General features: G+C 40.4%; 1 protein-coding gene across 3 annotated transcripts; it reads left to right on the forward strand.

Annotated features, from left to right (window-relative positions):
• The first annotated feature begins 1,787 nt into the window (after window positions 1–1,787).
• ELF5 (E74-like factor 5 (ets domain transcription factor)) lies at window positions 1,788–15,463 on the forward strand. Of its 3 annotated transcripts, XM_010586027.1 has the most exons (7): window positions 1,788–1,911; window positions 6,082–6,087; window positions 9,033–9,266; window positions 11,539–11,589; window positions 13,431–13,499; window positions 14,531–14,726; window positions 15,367–15,463. In XM_010586027.1, exons 1-7 carry the CDS (start codon window positions 1,788–1,790, stop codon window positions 15,461–15,463), a joined length of 777 nt encoding a protein of 258 aa, XP_010584329.1. The 3 variants fall into 3 exon arrangements, with proteins under 3 accessions (XP_010584329.1, XP_010584330.1, XP_010584331.1); XM_010586028.1 differs by lacking the exons at window positions 6,082–6,087; window positions 9,033–9,266; XM_010586029.1 differs by lacking the exons at window positions 6,082–6,087; window positions 9,033–9,266; window positions 11,539–11,589.
• Window positions 15,464–18,807: the final 3,344 nt, after the last annotated feature.

An 18,807-nucleotide genomic window follows, 5' to 3' on the forward strand; every position in this document is an offset into this window, starting at 1 on the left:
CTCTCACCTTTTTTCATTTTCTTTTCTAGTAAGAAGTAGCTCTTAATCTTGTGAAACTGTCAGATAGACAGAAATTATTATCTCCTGACAGCTAGTAGAAATAAACTGTGAAATTCTGTGCTTGATGAATTTGATGGGAAAATTCTCTCTGTCTTGAGTAGGACTGCGATTTTATTCCAGACATTTATCTGTGGGAAATCTTACATATGGGGTGGCAGGTATAGAGAGTGGGGGAGATACTCTGAAGAGGTTATCTTTGCAATCATTCTTAAAACATCTCTCCAATGATCTGCAGAGATATTCTATTCTTTCCAAGATGGCAATTGACTTTCAGAAGTTTATTTCTGCCTGCTGAGTTGGTACAAGGGTTTACTCACAGTGGGCTGCTCCTTGCACTGGGGGGATGACTGTTAGAGGAACAGGAATATGCTGGCTGCAGAGGGTATGGCTGGGAAGATCAGTGTCACCACATATGTCCTGGAGGTCTCTACCTTTTTCAGAGATGCTAACTAGAATCATCTAATATACAGGTGTAGGTACATCTCTGGCAAAGTCCAGTCATTACAGAAGTGAGCTGTCAGTGACTTGTAGTTCTCCCTGTTCTTCTGTGACATTCTGTCCAGCTCTTCTGCATGTCTCTGTCCTGCCACCCTTTGGTGACTAATGAGTTGTGAAATTCTTCTGTTGAAAGAATTCCCATTGATTTCAACAGGGCCACAATTTTTTTTTCCTTTGTGGTAAATAATTATTTTCTTTTGCATAGATTGTAAGTGTGAGTAGGTCTCTAATTTGTTGTTTTTCCAGAGATACTTGGGTCAATACACTTGCACTGTAGTAAAGAATGGTTGACCTCTTTCTACCTGGCCCTGTGAACTTCAGAATTCTGTGCATAATAAGCCAGCATCATCTTATTAAAGTACTGGAATTAAGCATTAAAGCAAATACAGAAAGAAAATTAGATAAGTATTTTGTACTTATTTAGATTTGGATTACATTCTGCAGCAACTCGGAACTGATAAAAATGCCACTGTTTTGACTTTCTAAATTGTTTGTAAGTAGATGTGATATAGGGAACCTTTCTCTGTGTGGGCCGCTCAGTCAGAAGAATAAAAAAATCAGATTGGGACCATCACAAACTTAAATTCTGGTGATCCTCTTATATCTGAGACAGGACCTGGTAAATTCATATGGATCACTTTGTATGAATACTGTAAAATTCTATATTGCTCACTGAATATATGGTGTTCATCTAAAAGCACAATTACACACATATATACATCTATGAGGTATTCTACACTAAATTATTTTGCAGAAATGCATAGAGAATAGACTTCGTGACCATATTGACTAAAATGATTAATAGTTTATATTCTGATATGTTCTATTCATAACGGTATGATTAGGTGGAAATGTGATGTTCTTGAAATATTACCTTACCCTGTATATGAATTCCAGTATATCAAAGGATTTCAGGAGCATCCCAAATGTTTCCATGTTCCATGTTCCATACCTCATCGTTGCTTTATTTAGACTAAGATCACAGTTTTCTTTCAGTTGTGCAATCTATCCATGAAAACTTCTGAATCCTTCACATTTCCTCAGTATACACAGCTATTTGCAGTTTTCAGAAGATCATCATTAGCTTCAGCTGAAGTTTAGGTGATGGTGGGTGATGGCACCTCATAGATCTATACAAACACAGCAAGGGAATAATGCCTGTAGCCTTATAACTTTGGTGCTTAATATTATCTTTTCATCTTCAACTAATGTATTAATATCTTAAGGTGATGCTGGAGTCAGTAACTCAGAGCACGTTTCTGTCAAACACAATGGTTTGTGATCCCCTGATGTCTTGGACAGAGTTATCTGGTACAACCAAAGATGACTATGCCACCTGTGATCATCAGAAAGGTATGTAGATAGACTCCAATAGAAAAAAACATACAATGTCAAAAATCCAAGGGTGATTTGGATTTAACTCATTCAAGACTAATCATACAGCAAACAGGCTATGGATTCTGAACCTGCTGCTGAGCCTTCTATTATATGCATTCTGTTTTCTAGTCTTACTGACCTTTTCAAGCATATCACCAGTCATGCAAGATAAAGGTGCACAGGAAGAGTAGTAACAAGTAGCAGCTTTAGTTCTGTTATGCATTGTGTTCAACTGATGCTTTCCCCTCATTTGAAAAGATGATACACCTAATGCAAGCAGGAACTTCCAAAGTTCCAAAGCATGGTTCATTAAGAGGGGCAGCACAACTGTGGCCTCAGATTCTTGACTCCTTTTGTTTACCCCATCTGCTTGAAATCCAGCATTCGTAGCTGAAAACATTCTCACAACACAGCACTTCAGCTATATAATGGAAGAGTAATTTAATTTGGGAGATTTAGAGTTCCTCAAATGCTCTGCAACTTTGTAAGGAATAGCAGTGACCAGATAAATACACACTGAGCTGGCAAAAACTAGGATTCTGAAAGCCACCAGAGAACTGTATGGCTGTAGAAATTAATCCATAATAATGCAGGAGTCCCCCATTGCAGAATTTGCCAACGTTAAGCATGCAATCCTCAAACTGTGTATACGGAAGCCCTACCCTTCACCAGGCCATGCATCTTATGTCGGGATCCCAGCTCTGAAGGAATTCATTCAAAATGTCCTGGTGTCTGGCTAGGTCCCTGTTTGGAAACTTAAGTAAGTGTTACTTCTTAGAAATCTCCCTTCTCAACAGCTGGTTTAAATTACTAAACAGTCTTGATAGTCTTCTCTGCACTCAGGCTGAATCATTCAACAGACTCTGAAAAGAAACGTAGTACAAGCCACTCATGTTACTGAGCCAAACTTTTGGTGAGAACTGGGAAAAAATTATGGTTTTGTGCAACATTTTTCTCTTCCAAAGCTATTTTTGTCCTTTTACATGAGAACACTCCTGGTCTTACAGAAAAAACATTCCTGCCAAGGCACAGTTTGAGTAATAAAGAACAGAACTTTCTATGCGGCTTCTGATGGTGCTATTCCATGACCACTGAGGACATAGTGTTTTGTTTCTATATTGCTAAGTTTGACATATGAGGTAGAATATAAATCTTCTTGCTTCAACTAAATGGCTGTATTTAAAGCCCTGCAGGGATTGAATTTTTTTTTTATAATCATATTGTTTTAATATTAGTTTTCCTTCCAACTTACAACACAATCCTAAATTTCATTTGAAATCACAGCAAGTATTCTGTTTTAAAATTTAAACATGCATTTGTAAATATCTGATGTGATTCAATTTAAAGTTAATTTTGGATCAGTCAGAATAATTCTTCTTTTGCCTTGATTTTTATTATAGATTTGCCTGTTATTCAATATCCTTCCACTTTCTTAAACAACAACAACAAAAAACCCCAAACGCAAAGACCACAACACTGAAATTGAAATAATCCCAAGGGAACTTCTGATATCAGCAGATCAGCATTTGCCAAAGGCAAAACAGCCCATCCGAGGCATTTTCACAATTTATAGCTTTACTGCAGTCTGTTACTTGTTAACAGTATAAAGTCTGTGACTCTATAGCTGCTTAGCTCTGAATTCATCCAGGTGAACAGTGGTGCAGCTTCTATACCCCAGCAATTATGTTAAACTGAACTCCACTTGTAGCTAAGTGCAAATGTCCCTCAGCTCTTAAGACACGCAACTTTGTCCAACGATCAGGTCAGACTGCCTCTTGCTAAGCAAAGCTGAGCTGAGGAAATAATTAGCCTTTTCTGACCAGGGTAGGAGCTATGCTTCTTCTTCCATATGTTTTCTATTGCTCAATTTTTGATGCTTTTAGGCTTTCCCGGAGTCCTTTATGGTTACAATAATTTCTCTTCTAAGTCAAATTTAAACCAACCTGTGAGTTCTCTTATAATTTCTTCCACAGTAGCCAAGGAATACATTGCACACACAAACAAAACCACTACTGCAGTGCCACCAGCATTGCACAAGCAGCCCTTGAACAGAAAAGTAAGTACTTTTCTCTGAAGCCAGAGAAGAATGTAGATCAGTGTAATAACATTAAACCTACACTTTCTTCTGGTGACAGTAATAGGCTTAAGGACTGTGATCCCTGTGTCTTTTGAAAACCTGTTTTGTACTTGCTAGGAACAAAGTAGAAGCTCAAGGTTAAACAAATGAAAAAAGGATGGCAAGACCGCCTAGAAAGAAACAGCTGAAGACTACTCATTTACAAGCTATCGCTGGGCTCAGCTCCTGTGCTAGAAAGAGTACTAGTGTTATGATGTATGAGCCCAAAGTAAGTTTATACAATATTTTCTCAAAAAAAGTGTATTTTTTCCAGCAAACCCAACCAGAGGCAGGACCCTGGCTTAGAGGGACTTCAGTCTGGGACAGTGCAACCATCTCCATGTTCCTATGCAAACTATAGGGTTAGTTTGCCTTTACGGTTCCCACATAGGTCATGTAAATGTTTTTATTTTCTGGCAATCAGAATATATCATGATTTATATTTGGAGGCTTTTTTTTTTTTAATAATACAAAGTGGTGGAATTTAAAATCTGTGACACTAAAAACATTGTGTCATTTTCATATCTTCTATTTTCCGACACTGGGTGAAAAAGGGAAAATAATACAGAAAATACATGGAAATTTTAGCTCCAAAACTTAAAACATTATGCCTAAATGAAATCTGTCTTCTCCAACTGACAAAAAGGTGGGCTATATTACCTAGGAATGATCTGCCTGGCATATATTAAAACTGGGATACATCTAAACAGACCGTCCAGTTTTGTTATGGCTGATAGCAGTATTTCCCCCCATTGTAAGCACACATACTATATTAACTTGCCTGCATATGCCATGCAGAAATCAGTGCATCCCAGGAAAATCTGGACAGCCGTCTTTTATTTGGCCTGTGTTCCTGAACCTACTTGAGACTTACTGCCTTCCACAGCTTTGCTGTCACCACTGATAAAACCACAACCCCCACAAGGCAGGAGACTCATTTCAGCAACATCACCTTAGCTAAGGGACATGAATCAAGTCTATTTATTGACTGAAACAACCTGTGCAGTCTGGGAAGATTATGCTAACAAATGCCATTCCCTGAGGGCTGGACACTGCCCAGCACATAAAGGATTTAAATACCCCGGATTAAGGAGCAGTACAATAAGATAGTCAATGCAGCTGAACAGCCAGTGGAAATCACCTTGAAATGGTGGAAAGGGCAAGGTCTGAATTCTGTGCTTTCTTCTCTACCCCCAGCTACCCACCATCATCCTACCAGGTATCCTCCTCCCTGTCCTCAAGATGTAGTTTTAGGCACAGTTCTAGCATGTTCCTGCCACTGGGCAATCTACTGGCCCCTACCTTATCTTATTGCATAGGTTTTGCCCTTATGTTTTTGTACAGTGGTATGAAATTCTACCTGCTCCTTTCTTTTTCTTTAAAAGAAAACCTGAACATCTTTCATAGAGCCTTTGTCTTTGGCCCATCCTTTCTTCCCCAGTGGCATAATACCTCAGTCATGTCCATCATTTAGAAATGGGAAAGCTCCCTGAATGCTTAACTTTGATATGAGAAATAAAAGGTGAGGTCTCGGTGTCAACACCTTTTAAATGCTCATGATATACAACAGTGCTTCAGGGGGGCCTGGAATATTAAAAAAAATAATAAAATATTCTGAGCCTTTCCAAAGCAAAAGCAAACAAGGAAACTGGACCAGATGAGTGCTGCTCCATCAAAGAAACATGCTGTGCCATTTATATGACAATATAAATATTGCCAGCAAAGCTGGTATTTATCACAATCAGGTCAAAGTTTCAAGCCCAATGGCCAAGATATTTCAAGGCTATTCACTGTACCTGTGGAATGGCAGAATAAATAGTTCTGCTTTTCTTTCATGTTGCCTTAAGATAGAAAAAAATGAGCACTCCAACACTGTTGTAGTTAGAAATCAAAGCCATGACCTTGTCACTTGGTTGTGTATTGCACACAGATACAGTGAAAAGGTCTGGGCTGGTTTGCTGCAGCAGCACAGGGCTGGATTCACACCCTGTGGATGAAGGCCCCTCTGCCAATAAATCCATCTAGCTGAGGATGTGGTGATGTTCCAGTTTTCCTAAGGGGGACTGGAGGCTGTTGGCAGAGGATTAAAAAAAAAAAGTTTGCCTGGTTCAGAAAGGGATCGATGCAGCCTTCTGCTTTTCTTGAGCAGCCTCTGAAGTTGGGATTCCTGTAGAGCTCAAGCCTAATTTTAAAGCTTTTTTCTCCTTCCTGGCAGAAGCCTTGTGAGCCTGGTGCTCCCAGCAATCCCATTCTCCCCCAAGGAATCCTTCAGACTTTGACATAGCCAGGTGTGTGCAGTCTGGAGGGCTCATAAAGCTGATCGAATGTCAAGCCCATCTGATTTTCCTTTTAAATAAGGAGATGAATAAAATCTGACATTCAAATATCCTCAAGGTATGCGTCCCAAAAGCCAGACCCAGAGCTTCTGAACACCTCATGGCTTTGCTAGGATGTCACAGTAACATCTCAGGATTTAAAACACAACATTCCGTATTACATTAATTCTGTATGTGCATACATATTAAGATATTTACAGCATGGGAATGATTCATGAAAGCAACCACAAATTCCTCTGTAAACTTTTAGGACTTATAATTAGAAGTATTAATTACTTTACAGAAGCCATGTAGGATGCAAAAGCCATATTTCAGTTATTCTGTCACAATTTCAAACCCTTTGAATTAATTTTACTATGGAAACTCATCCAGCCTATTTGCATCATTTTGCAGTCTGAACTTCCTGTCTAGACAAACGACAGACACAATTCACTTGGCTTGCAGTGCTATCATAACCTATTTTGAATTACAATTTCATATAAGCAATGCCTAAAATCAAATGTTCAGGATTCATTTGAAAATGAAATAATAATGGATGACTGGACTAATAAACTGTGAAATATAAGTCTGTAAGATGCTGCGAGATGTGAAAATAAACTAAGGCTTTTCTGATTTCTTTACACTACTCTCATTTACATTTGATTGCCTTTCTATTGCTATTTACTGTTCTGTATCTGTGCCACTCCAGTGATGTAATAAATATTACAGATAATATATTCAAAATCAATTTAGAATCCTTAAAGCTCCTAAAGCAATAATCTCTCAAGGTGGGGATTCCTGTAACTGCTTAAGAATCTTACTTGAAAGAAATTACTAATCATCTTTTAAAGGTTTAATATAATAGAAGGAAAATGAGTAATGAATGAACAAAAATAATCGTTCCAAGAGGCAGACTATAATTCTGTTTTCCCTAAGTGTAACTGAATGGATACAGAAAGGACATATTCTTGCCATTGCCTATAAATCTTCCAATCACCCCAAAAAAGGTAGCTGCATATGCACAGACATCCAACAGAAGATGACTGCAAGATTAGACCTTCGCATGCGTGTAGCAGTCTAGCTCACAGAAAGAAAAAGCAGAGCTTTTTAAAGTGTGTGCTCATCAATATAAGCCAAACCAGCTTCAATAACAGAAGCCTGTGTTTCGATTCTAGAGAAAAAAGTGTTTGAGTCACAGGTTATGCTTGTTAGCTGCAGCATATAGGTCTATCATACCAGGCCTAGATTTTACATCAGTCATAGCTAAAATATGTTTTTTGAGGAAAAAAAAAGAAATTTTTACTGCAAATATATACTTATTTCTACACATTTTCCTGGTAACTGCATTGCTGAGGAGAGAAGCCTGTTAAAAAATTGGGCATTTAATTGGCAAAGTAGTTTTAGGTTACAACTGCCTGGCAGATGTACTTAGAAGCTCTTCCACTCTTCGTTTTATCTGTCAGAAATGTTTCTCCAGTGATAAATGTGTTAAGAGAAATACATTTTTCAGTTTCTAATCTAACAAAAAAGTATTCCCTCTGATGACATTAACAACATTATTTTAGATGAAAGGAGTGAAAGAACTTGCTGGAATTATAAGAAAAAGAATAATAAATTCATGGTATTTACCCATCTACCACAGAGTATAGCTAGGTGTGTTTGAATGAGAGTACTTTCACATCTGAGGCCTGAGGTTGTTTTAGTCTAGGTATGCATCACTCCTTTTTATTGCAGAATGCTAAGTTCTCACAAATTCTGTATTCTGACCTTTTTTAATTTTTCTGAATTGCTGTTTTAAGAGGTGCATTTTCCCTTTTTTTTTTCCCCATGTGTCCTGGTTTTGACTGGGATAGAGTTAATTGTCTTCCTACTAGCTGATACAGTGCTAAGTTTTGGGTTCAGTTTGAGAAGAATGTTAATAACACACTGACGTTTTTAATTGTTGTTAGGTAGTGTTCAGACTAAGTGAAGGATTTTTCAGATTCTCATGCCCAGCCAGCAAGAAGGCTGGAGGGGCACAAGAAGTTGGGAGGGGACACAGCCAGGACAGCTGATCCAAACTGTCCAATGGGGTATTCTATACCATGTAACATCATGCCCGGTATATGAACTGGGGGGGTGGGGCTGGGGGGAATCACTGCTTGGGAACCAACGGGGCGTCGGTAGGTGGGTGGTAAGCAATTGCATTGTGCATCACTTGTATATTCCAATCCTATTTTTCATTATTATTATTATTATTGTCATTTTATTATTGTTATTATTATAATTATTAGTTTCTTCCTTCCTTTTCTGTTAAATTGTTCTTATCTCAGCCCACGAGATTTACTTTTTTTCCGATTCTCTCCCCCATCCCACTGCAGGGGAGTGAGTGAGTGAGCGGCTGCGTGGTGCTTAGTTGCTGGCCGGGGTTGAACCACAACAGCATGGAAGAACTTTCTCTTGAATTGTCTCACACAATTAATATGAATACCTGAAATACAAAAGGCTGTGACAATAGGAGACAGAAAAATGCAAAAGGCAGGGCTTGATGTGTTCTAGAGGAATAAGGAAGGAAGACTACAGAAGAAGGAGGAGGGATTAGTTTTGCTTGAAATATGCTTATTAAAATGAAGTGCACCATGAGTTCTACATTGCAATGTTCCTCTTTCTTATCAAATATGTTGCAGATTCTTATACTTTCTGGACATCCATCCACCCGGAATACTGGAGTAAGCACAATGTCTGTGAATGGTTGCAGTTTTGCTGTGACCAGTACAAGCTAGATGCCAACTGCATTTCCTTTTCCCACTTTAATATCAACGGCTTACAGTTGTGCAACATGACCCAGGAAGAGTTCCTAGAGGCTGCAGGCATTTATGGAGAATACTTGTATTTCATCTTACAGAATATCAGGATGCACGGTTAGTGTTCCAGAAATCAAACACAAAACAAAAAGAGTTGCATTTTTTGTGCGAATTTCATGCTAACAGAAAATGTGGGATCCACAGCCTTGAGCGCTGAAGAAAGGCAAAATACCAAGGCTGCTTAGATGCTGTGTTGAGGAGTACACAGAAGTATGGCAGGCAGAAGACAAGCTCAATGCGACTTTGGGCCTCACAATCACATGCAGACCAGGCTCGTCTCTGCAATCCACTCAAATCTCTGAACAGACCCCCAGTACTTGTCTCTCCTTGGCCTGTCTACTGAAACTGGTCAACCTGCATGATCTGAGAGAGCTTTACATCCTGACTGGATATAGAAAGACAGAATACATTGTTATTCCTGTAACTCAAAGTAGTGAAGGTTGCTCTGCTTCTTAAAAAGTAAGCAAGAAGTTTTGTTTGATGGGGTTATTATCAGTGCAGTATGCACTGATAATCCACCTCATTAGTAGCATGCTTAACAATGCTCTCGAACAGAAACTATTTTAATTTACTATTTTCAACCTTGTCTGGGAAGGTTTGTTACTGCCTAAATGAATTTAGATTCAAAGACTAAGTTATTGACAGTTTTGTCTAGGTGAAATAAAAGTGCGATCTCTGCTGCAGACACCTTTTCTCTATACTCACTACTTCCCAAAGATTAACTAGTGTGTACACCAAGCTAGGGTAATTCTACCAGAGTCCATGATGATGATATGAGCAAAAGAGTTTCCACTAAGCAGGGAAATTCAGGTCATTTCCCTATGCCCTAGCAATGAGAAACTGAGGAGCTACTTGGAGCCCTCAATGGCTCAAGACTTCTCTGGCTTAGGGGGGTATTTGACCAAACTAGAGCCATAGGGCTGCTGGAAGAAGATGAAAGGCTTAGGCATGCAAGTCCTGGAGGGCCCTGTGGGAGCTGACACTGCCAGCAGCTCCCGATGGTGAGCAGCTGCTGGGTCACAATGTGCTAGAGCTTAGCCATCCTTCGCTGGTCTGCTACCCCCCTCTCAGCTGCCCAGTGCGGATAGCAGCTGGCAAGGTACAAGGACCAGAAAGGGCGAAGGCAGCAGCAGAGGGTGACCTGGGCACACGGTGGGGTGCAGCAGGCTGAAAGAGCATTGAGAGACTGGGAAGACGGGAGACGAGGCAGTACATAAGAAAACATGTGGATAAGCCTTATCAAAATGAAGTAGGGTTTTGCAGTGACTTAGACTGTGAGAGGTGAACAAGACTAGAGGCTGCCGAAGAACAAAGCAACCCTGTGTTTTAAGTTGGCACTGCTCTCCTGTGGGACTGACAGCCATCTCTGTCTTCCACCCAGTGTTCATGTATCATGTCAGGCCATTCAGGAGGAGATTATTAAATGCAGAAGATAAGGAAGTTATTAAGGGAACTAAAGAATACAGAGCTGGGAAGAAAACCTCATTAAGAAAATTAATTTATTATAGTCAGTGCAGAGATCGAATTGGGGATAAATGAAATACAACAGATCATGCATATCTACCTTTAAGAACTGCATAAAGCCTGTGAGGAAAGGCAGTATGTGGTCCAGTAATGCAAGACCTTGCCACAACATACTTAAGCAATGGACCAAACTATGGCTGCACAAGCAGGCTTAATTCTAGCTTTTCCCAGTTTTGCATGCCAGACTCACAACATGATTTAAGTGCCTTGAATGCACATTTGTATGTGCAATACATTTATTTATGTGTTGTGAATGTAATGACTGCTTTAAAAGCTGATAACGTGCTACTAAAGCAGGTAAGTTTGAGCCCTGTGAAGACCTGATTTCCAGCAGTAGAGATGTTTTTTCCTTAGAGGAAGGAGGGAGGGAAGACTGCAGCTCTAGTTTTAAAGGGACTAGGGACTGAATGAGAAAGGACTAATATAAGTGTAAAGAAAGGGAGAGAAACTGTGATATAGATGACAGCAAAAAACAAATGCAAAGGGACCAGAGGGAAAGGACACTTAGTACACATAAATCATGTGAATAGAGACATATAGAAACGATGCAAAGGGTAAGAAAAAAACCCCAAAGTTTAAAAAATCCCCACAGATGTAGTCAGAGCAGTGGGAGGGACAAATCATTTCAGCAGCAATGTTGAAAAATTATTTAATAGTTTTATAGTCTGCATTTTCTACAACTTCTGTTCTGAGCTATATTCACAAGCAACGACACAAAAGGCCAGGACTTAGCTTTAAATTTCAGTTCAGAAGTTATTCTTGTGAAGAAAAGAACTGATCATTGGGTTATATTTTTCCCTTTTAGGCATTTCCTTTTTTACTGATGCAGAAGAAACAAAGCTATCCAACAAAGACTGTAAGTAAACTTGTTTGTACCTAATAAGCTCCGTTCAATGGAAAACACACTGTATTCAAAGATTAGCAATATTTAGCAGTTCAAGAGATTTCTAAAAATGAAAAAAATCCAGGCCATTTACTTCTTCTCTAATGTTTTTCCTCAAATACCTGCAGTATGCAGAGAAGTAAAGATTAGCAGACATCCCAACATTTCTGAACTGTTATTTTAAAAGAAAGCAGGATCCCAGGAGCATTTGTACATTCACTGAGGCTGCAAGCCAGGCACTGAGTAGAGCAAAGCTCTTCTTTTGTGCATAGAGTCCAAAAGGGCATTCTTTCTCCATGAGAATACTTTGCATTTTTGTGGGGGATGGTACAGCTGGTGGACTAACATACAGTCAGAAATACAGATCCTGTTGATCCTAAACACAGCCAAGCTTGCTATTTATCTGCTGAGGAGGCAAATAGGTAAAGTTAGCAAAATACCAGGTGTCTGACTATGTCTAAGCACAATCAGAATATTCTGTAATCACTCAGTTCTGACCGTCAACCAGCCCTAATAATCTAATAACTCTCAATGAGCTCTGGGTTATTAGTGCTTCTGGCTGGATTTACCTGCATTCCACATTAAGATTTAGGCAATGTGGGATACTCCCTTGGTCAAACCCTTCAGCCAATAAAAGAATACTGAACAAACTCATTGACATGAAAGACTCCAGTGAAAAGAAAAGTCAGAAAAAAACATATTCCAGAATACCATTTTACCAATTCTAGTTGATGCTCTTTTGGGCCAGCAACAGACGCTGAATATGCTATGAAACCTTCATAACTGAAAGCATAAGCCCTTCAGATAGCCCTCCATGTACATAGCCATCTTGCTTCCATCTTTTTGTGAATATTATGGTTTCACATGCAGCAAAATAAACTCTTGGAGGCCAGCTTTTAGAAACATAAACAGAATTAGATATAAGATTATAAAACTGCAGTCCATCTTCACAAAAGTTCCCCTATTTTGTTATTTTTAGCCCACTACTGTTTATCCAGTGAAATGAATTTGTGGGTGTTCACTTTGTAATCACTTTCGCAGGATTTCACTGGTCACCCTTCTCACTAGCTGTGTTCCAAGCAGATATAATTTTTTTGTAGTCACTAGAGTGGTGAAACACTGGAAGAGGTTGCCCAGAGAGGTGGTAGATAACCCATTCCTGGAAACGTTCAAGGTCAGGTTGGACGGGGCTCTGAGCAACCTGATCTAGTTGAAAATGTCCCTGCTCATTGCAGAGGGGTTGGACTAGATGACCTTGAGAGGTCCCTTCTGACCCAAACTGTTCTATGATTCTGTGATTGCATACAAGTGTTATTAGCAGACTTTGATAATCCTTCCAGTTGCAGTCATTCATTATCCTCTTCTAATTGCTCTCTGTGCCACTACAATATTGAGACAGACACTGTTGAAGTGTTGGTCACTTCTGCAAGCATGTTGTCTACTGAGGCAGTTTTGCCTTTTTAGAAGCACTGCACAGCACTAAGCCAAGAAACCTTCAGGCTGCACATCACAAAGGGGTACATTTCATCCATGCACACCACGTGCCGAATTCCACATGTCTACAAAATCCAAGTATTTTGAACAGAGCAAATTTCCTGTTTTGTTGTGATGCAATCCATACAATTGCATGTTAATTATTCACTTGGGTTTACCTTTGTGCTAGAGCTTTTATTAAAGAGATAAAGTTAGTAGCTCACAGTCCCACTTTGACTTAATGTTGCATGGCATTTGAATAGGTGACCTTTTGACCAAGTTGCCACCAGACTCAAGAGTTCCTTCTTCACTTCTCACGTTACTCTGCAGTTCAGTCCCAGCCTGTGATAAGGCATGCGTGAGGGCAGGTAGCATCAATGGCCAAGAATGTCACAGTCATGGTAGAACAAGTAAGTACATATCAGAAACTCAAAACTGGAGTTAAGATTACACAGGCTGTGTTGCTCTAATTCTCCAGCTCCATGTGGTTATCAAAAGAAACTTTAATGACACCACAAACAAAATTGTACTGAGGTTTAGCTTTTAAGTACTGCCAGCTCTCACGATTTTATCATGAGACTTGAGGTACTTGGCATTTTTCTTAAAGCCACATTTCCTTTTCTGTTTACCTTTTTAAGCGCTTCTAACTATCTTAGTGGCAAAGCTACTCGAAAAACATAAGCTGAAAATAACCTAAAGGCTCTAAATGCAGAAAAACAAATAAGAAACCTCAGGTATTTTTATAATTGCCATTATTCTTATGTTGCTCTCAGGACTTTTAAATGCTTGCGGTCAACACTGGGATTGAACATTCCTTTAACCTCCAGCACCTTGATTAGCTAGTAACTAATCTGAAGTTAAGGCAATAGCTGCATATAACAGCTCTACTGGCTTTTTTTAGTAGAATCACACTATTTATAGCACTTCTAATGCTCAAACAAATTTGAACTCAGTTGAAATAACAGAGAAGAGTCTAGCAATTCTGGGAAATAGGCTTTGCAACTTCTCATATTGTCTCATTTTCAGGCAAACCAATGTTTGTTACAATCTTTCACTTAAACCACTTTGAACTTAAAAAATGCTTTTAAAACATCAAGTTAAATACTTGTTGAAGTCATGCATGATCAGTGGAACAGAAACTATGAATGACATAAACTTGCAAGACAGTAACATTCACTAGTTTCTGGAGTAAAAAAAAAAAACAAACCAGGTTCTAGCATCACAGGTGTTTGATGACCCTGATTAATTTTTTTCTGGAGCATTTGAAGCCAGTTAGAGAGATGCAATGCACTAGAATTTTGAAAGTTAAATTGAAATAAGTGCAATTGGTTTGTGGGGTTGACAATCCAATAACAAAATATACGGTAAATATAATTCTGCCTTAGTACTTTGGCACAAGTAAGAAAACATATACTAAATAGCTGTCTTCTGCCCATTCAAGACCTGCAGAATTCTCATTTGTGGGAATTTGTAAGAGATCTGCTCCTTTCTCCTGAAAAAAATGGTGGCATCCTGGAATGGGAAGACAGGGGAGAAGGCATTTTTCGGGTTGTTAAATCAGAAGCTCTGGCAAAGATGTGGGGACAAAAGAAGAAAAATGACAGAATGACATATGAAAAACTGAGCAGAGCTCTCCGGTGAGTTAACAGGCAGCAGGACCCCTCATTTCAGTTGATTTCTACCTCATCATTCGTATTTCATAACTATTCTGAAAACTCAGGTGTGTGGGGGAGGAGGGGAGTGGCTGGGTGGCAGAGTGTCTGGTTATTTTCTTCATGTTTTTTCTATAGGTCATGAGATAACACCCAGTCTCCTTTGCATCTAAACAATATCATAAGGCTAAGTGTAAACTGGTACAGACTTGTAACTCTATTGATGAAAACAAAGCTATCATACTTTACCTCAGTTGAGAATTTTAGACTATGTTTGCCAAATGACCCCCACAAAGTGACTCTTCTTGCTGTAGCAGTAACACTGATGGTTTCTTCTGAACTGTGGTAACCTTAGGGAAAAAATACAACCAACCAAAGAACACATTTCTTTGTAATTCTTGTACCTTTCAAAGAGTGGAAGGCATACTCCAAGGCATGTGGGAAAGTTTAAAGCTCTTCAAAGTCTCAAGAGCAATTTAACAGAAAGAGAGGAGCATTCTGACTCTAAAGAACACAATGCCTCATGTACTGTTCTGCTGCCATGAGGTCCATATAAAATACTCCTCTAATGTGAATTCTACTACTACTTTCTCCATTGTTTCTTTTCTCTCCCCCCACCCCCCAGTTACTATTATAAAACTGGCATTTTGGAACGAGTGGACAGAAGGCTGGTGTACAAGTTTGGAAAGAATGCCCATGGATGGCAGGAGAACAAGATATGAATTGCCCCATGCTTCCTCCTCAGCATGAAACATGCCACAGCCTGAGTAATCCAGCCGCAATGGACACTTAAGGGAGAGTTTTTCTGCTCCCTCTCTCCCCTCTGCTAGTCTGGAGGAATTCATTGTAGTCTGTTTCTTGAAACAGACAAATCAACAAAAACAGCACTTGAATTTTGGTGTTTTCTTCCCCTTTGTGCTTTCTGCCAAGACCTTTAGGAATATCTTCACTGCTGCTCAAGAGATTAGGATTAATTTTGATATTTAAAACCTCCCTGTCTCTCCCTGTTTCAGCCAGTATGTCCACTGAGAAGCATTAAATTCCTCTCTGTTTTACTGCCAATTAAAAGAGATTGTTTAGGGACATTTCCCATTTAGGTTCCTGTACTTCAGAAGAACACAGAAGATTCTTTCATTTTGTAAGAAAACCACTTTTCTGATCCATTTTACCCTAAAATATTGCATTTCGCAGATATGCTAGAAATCAGTATGTTGTCCAAAATGAACAGTTCAGTCCTCTCTATTTGTCTGGATTTAGTATGTCCAGTCAGCCTAGTTAAAAAAGAAATAAAACTCTATTCTGAATTATTTATCAAGCAGCTACCTCCTTTGGCTACTAATACCATCTGTGCAAATATATTGATTTATATATACTTGGTGTATTTGTTTTTTTGAACCTAAAACTGTTCCTTCTGCTACATTGGTGAGTTGCAACTGATCACTCAATATCAATTCTGTTATTTGGCAGAATTAATATAATTTTTATTAAAAAGAATTTTGAGGGAAAATACTTCTGTGAAATCAAAGTTCACTTTCTATAAATTCTCATGCATTTGTCGTGGTTTAACCCCAGCCAGCAGCTAAGCACCACACAGCCGCTCACTCACTCCCCTGCAGTGGGATGGGGGAGAGAATCGGAAAAAAAGTAAAACTTGGGGTTGAGATAAGAACAGTTTACTAGAACAGAAAAGAAGTAACTAATAATTATAATAATAATAACAATAATAAAATGACAATAATAATAATAAAAGGGTTAGAATATACAAGTGATGCACAATGCAATTGCTTACCACCCACCTACCGACACCCCATTGGTTCCTGAGCAGTGATTCCCCCCAGCCCCACCCCCCCAGTTTATATATTGGGCATGATGTCACACGGTATGGAATACCCCACTGGCCACTTTGGGTCAGCTGTCCTGGCTGTGTTCCCTCCCAACTTCTTGTGCCCCTCCAGCCTTCTTGCTGGCTGGGCATGAGAACCTGAAAAATACTTCACTTAGTCTGAATATTTGTTTTGGGTTTGTGTGGTGGGGTTTTGGTAGCAGGGGAGGGGCTGCAGAGGTGGCTCCTGTGAGAAGCTGCTCGAAGCTTCCCTGGCTCCAAGTCAGACCCACCTCTAGCCAAGGCCAAGCCCATCAGCAAAGGTGTTAGCGCATCTAGGAGAACAGATTTAAGAGGGGAAACCTGCAGCGGAGGAGGGCAGTGGGATGTGAAGGAAACCCCTGTGCAGATACTGTGAAGAAGGAGGGGAGGAGGTGTGCCAGAGGAGGGGATGCCCCCGCAGCCCGCGGGGAGGCGGCAGGCTGTCCCCCCCAGCCCACGGAGGGGAGCGGGGGAGCAGATGCCCACCTGCAGCCCGGGGAGAGAGGAGCCCACACCAGAGCAGGGGGATGGATGCCCCCCAAGATGGCTGGGACTCTGCGGGAAAGCCCGCGCTGGAGCAGGCTGTGCCTGAAGGACTGCAGCCCGTGGAAAGGACCCACACTGGAGCAGTTTGTGAAGAACTGCAGCCCGCAGAAAGGACCCACATTGGAGAAGTTAGTGGAGGACTGTCTCCTGTGGGAGGGACCCCAGGCTGGAGCAAGGGAGGAGTGAGGAGTCCCCCCCCTGAGGAGGAAGGAGTGGCAGAGACAAGGGGTGAGGAACTGACCCCAACCCCCGTCCCCGTCCCCCTGTGCTGCTGGGGGAGGAGGGAGAGAGAGCCGGGAGTGGAGTTGAACTGGGAAGGAGGGAGAGGTGAGGGGAAGGTGTTCTAAAGTTTGGTTTTACTTCTGATATCCTTGTTTTGTTTTGATTGGTAGTAAATAAAATTGATTTGGTTTCTTCCCCAAGCTGAGCCTGTCTTTTGCCCGTGACCATAAGTGGTGAGTGATCCCTCCCTGTCCTTGTCTCAACCCACAAGCTTTTCTTTATATTTTCTCCTCATCCCACTAGGGCCAGGGGGGTGTGAGGAGTTGAGTGAGCAGCTTTATGGTGCTTTGTTACTGGCTGGGCTTAAACCATGACAACATTACTTAGCAACAAATGAAAACATCAGTGTTATCAACATTCTTCTCCTACTGAACCCAAAACATAGCAGTATACCAGCTACTAGGAAGACAATTAACTCTGTCCCAGCTGAAACCAGGACAGTATCCACTCCTTATTCTACACCATTGATGTTATGTTCAGTTCCCATACTTTCTGTTACATCCTAGTCAATCATCATGACCTTTTCCGTCCTTTGAGATATATATAGATATATATAGATATAAGTATACACACACACAGGTATCATTCCCTTAGTTTATGGTCCATGTTTATAAAACATTTATTGAGTTCATTTAGCCCCTGACTTTGGGCTCCATCTGTCATACCAGTCTTTCTGGGCAGGAGGGATGCTGCAAAGTCCTCTCAGTCAGCAGAGCAGGATCGGGCTTCAGTGTGGTGTGACGAGCAGGTGACATTGGACGCAGCAGGAGGATGGTGTGCAGTGTTGGCTTGTTGCATGTTGAAGTCAGTTCTGGTTCCATCATTACTGTGCTTCGCTCAGTTTTATCAAAGTTCATTCTTGCTTGATCTAAGTGATTCTTACTATAATACTATGGAAATAGCATATAACAATTATAGTAAGGATAACATACAGTAGCAGGGTTATATAGCAACTAATATCATACAGTTTAATTCTGGCTATTCTCACCTAAAATCAAATCCCCTTGAGGCACACATCGGACTTCCCCATCCTTCCGCATCACCCACCAAGTGCACCCAGGTCCTTGAGCAAAAGCAATCCCACAAATGGGATTACCTTTGCCTGAGGCAGGAGTAACCCAGACTGTCTTCCCTAACGTATCTTTTATGTGCACTACAGGGACTTTATCCCCTTCTACAGTACGTAAAAGTTCTGACTGGGCAGGGCCACCCTGATTGGCAGATCCTCTGGTGTTGACTAACCAGGTGGCTTTTGCTAAATGTGTATCCCAATGTTTGAAGGTTCCACCCCCCATTGCTCTCAATGTAGTCTTTAACAGTCCATTGTATCGCTCAATTTTCCCAGAGGCTGGTGCATGATAGGGGATATGATAC

The sequence above is a fragment of the Haliaeetus leucocephalus genome, unplaced genomic scaffold, assembly GCF_000737465.1.
Source record: "Haliaeetus leucocephalus isolate CR32 unplaced genomic scaffold, Haliaeetus_leucocephalus-4.0 Scaffold138, whole genome shotgun sequence".
NCBI classification, from domain to species: Eukaryota; Metazoa; Chordata; class Aves; order Accipitriformes; family Accipitridae; genus Haliaeetus; species Haliaeetus leucocephalus.